The 1,914-nt window shown below is 41.6% G+C and overlaps 1 protein-coding gene across 1 annotated transcript; it reads right to left on the bottom strand.

The window, feature by feature from the left end:
- Positions 1 to 643: 643 nt before the first annotated feature.
- On the bottom strand, positions 644 to 1,582 carry LOC119821789 (vomeronasal type-1 receptor 4-like). The gene has a single exon (XM_038340904.1). It carries the CDS (start codon positions 1,580 to 1,582, stop codon positions 644 to 646), a length of 939 nt encoding a protein of 312 aa, XP_038196832.1.
- Between the last annotated feature and the right edge of the window lie 332 nt (positions 1,583 to 1,914).

Below are 1,914 nucleotides of genomic sequence, written 5' to 3'. Positions count from 1 at the left end.
AACCCTACTTATAGCATTCAAATATTTTACTGGTCCAAAATCCCAAAGTCTTCCATATTCCTCTAAATAATAGCATTGTCAAACTTGTCACAGCAATATCCCAACCCCCAATACCAACTTCAAATTTAGGGTTACTATTGCAGTTATGAAGCATGAAAATTTTTTTAGAGAAAGCATTAAATTGAGGGCTTTCTTGGTCTCAGAGGATTGGTCCATTTCCATTTTATCAGGGAATGCAGCATCAAACAGGCAGACATGGGGCAGGAAAGTAGCTGAGCAATTAACACTCTGATCCATAGGCAAGGGGCAGAGAGAGACCTGGTTAACTTTTGGACAGAAGGTGAGAATTTTTATTGACAACCCATCCTCAAGGAAGTTCACCTTAATCAGGATAATGCACAGAGCCCACACAGCTTAGTTATCTCTGCTGCTATAATATTCTCCACAAAAACAATGAGTGGTGATTATTTCAGCACTCACATTACAAAGCATGGATTGCCTGTGTCCCAGACTAAATTGCAAACTGTATTGGGAGAAACTTTGTAGACAATCTGTGTCTACTCTGAAGGTTGATATTGACAGTGGGTTCACAGAACAGAACTGAGTAGAAGACATGGAAAGAGGAATGCAGACAGCACAGGTTTTAGAGCTCTCTGGCTACACAAGTACAGTGTGTTGTCTGGCGAGAACAGGTACAGCAGAGACAGGAAAAGGAAGCATAGTGTTTGATCAGCAGAAAGGGGCAGAATGCTGGAAAGCACATAGCCATGGCTAAATTGGTATTTGTCAGCCACTGAATGGTCCCATCTATCACAGACAGGTATGATGTAAAGACAATAGAGAGTACATAGAAGAGAACAAAGCTGCTCGCTAGGGTGAGGATGCTTTGGGTGGCCCTGGTCACAGATGATGACTTAGAAGACAGGGATCTATGGATATGTTGAACCCTCTGCTTGTGTTTGTGCAAGATAAACATCATATAGCCACTGGCCCACATCATCAATCCCAAAAACATGACATCATTGGATGTCAATAGAATTGCATTAAGTGTGTTAATCAATCTCCCAGGGTTCATAACAGCACAGTATCCAAAATATTTTATTCCAGTAACATTTCTTCCAGCCCTTATGTCAGTTGTGTACAAGGGAATGAAGGCATATATCAACATCTGGAGGGCCCAGCACAGGCCCAGGGAAGGACCAATGGTCCTGGGGGCTCTGATCTTGAGCTGTGCCCATTTGGAATTACTGGGGCTGATGGTGATGGCCTGTAAAACACTCAGCAGGGATGTGGAGCCAAGGGATACTCCTCTGGCAACTCTATGAAAATATAAGGTAATTTTACATGAAACATAATCTAGAAAGTAAGTCTTACTAAAAGCAGCTGTTGTCTGGGGGATTCCTTTGCAGAGAACAATGAAGTTGGCTATGGTCAGGTGTTTGACAATCATATCTTTGGGTTTCACCCTGATTCCAGAGAAATCAGCAATGATAAAACAAGAAAGTAAGACTGAGTTCCCCAACATTCCCAGTGCTGTCTGGGACAAGAAGACGAAGCCCACAGTCAGGTCTCTGGAGGCCATTCTGTCACAGTCTTGGGTCGCTGCACAACAGGAGCACAGAGCACTTGTTACACAAGTTGCACTGTTCTCTTCTTAGCATTTCAAACACTGCACTTCATAGTCACTATCATTGTAGCTTCATAAGTGATGTTAAAACATTTCTTTCCTGTACAAAGTTTCCTAGGTCTTAACGATTCCTGTTGTTTGATTTGCAGATAATTAGCCAGACATTGCGGTAAAAGCTAATCTTTATATTGCTATTAATAGGTGTTAGCATTTTCAAGTACTTTATAATTAATAGCTGGTTTAAATTCCACAATGTACAGGGTGTAACAATCAAGCTACATTCTGAC

This window comes from Arvicola amphibius, chromosome 8 (genome assembly GCF_903992535.2).
Source record: "Arvicola amphibius chromosome 8, mArvAmp1.2, whole genome shotgun sequence".
NCBI classification, from domain to species: Eukaryota; Metazoa; Chordata; class Mammalia; order Rodentia; family Cricetidae; genus Arvicola; species Arvicola amphibius.
Note: the sequence above shows the minus strand (reverse complement) of the source record. Positions and strands in the feature narration are given on the sequence as shown.

Excerpts from the sequence above, each read along its gene's own strand:
- LOC119821789 (XM_038340904.1), bottom strand. The coding sequence starts at position 1,582 with ATGGCCTCCAGAGACCTGACTGTGGGCTTCGTCTTCTTGTCCCAGACA.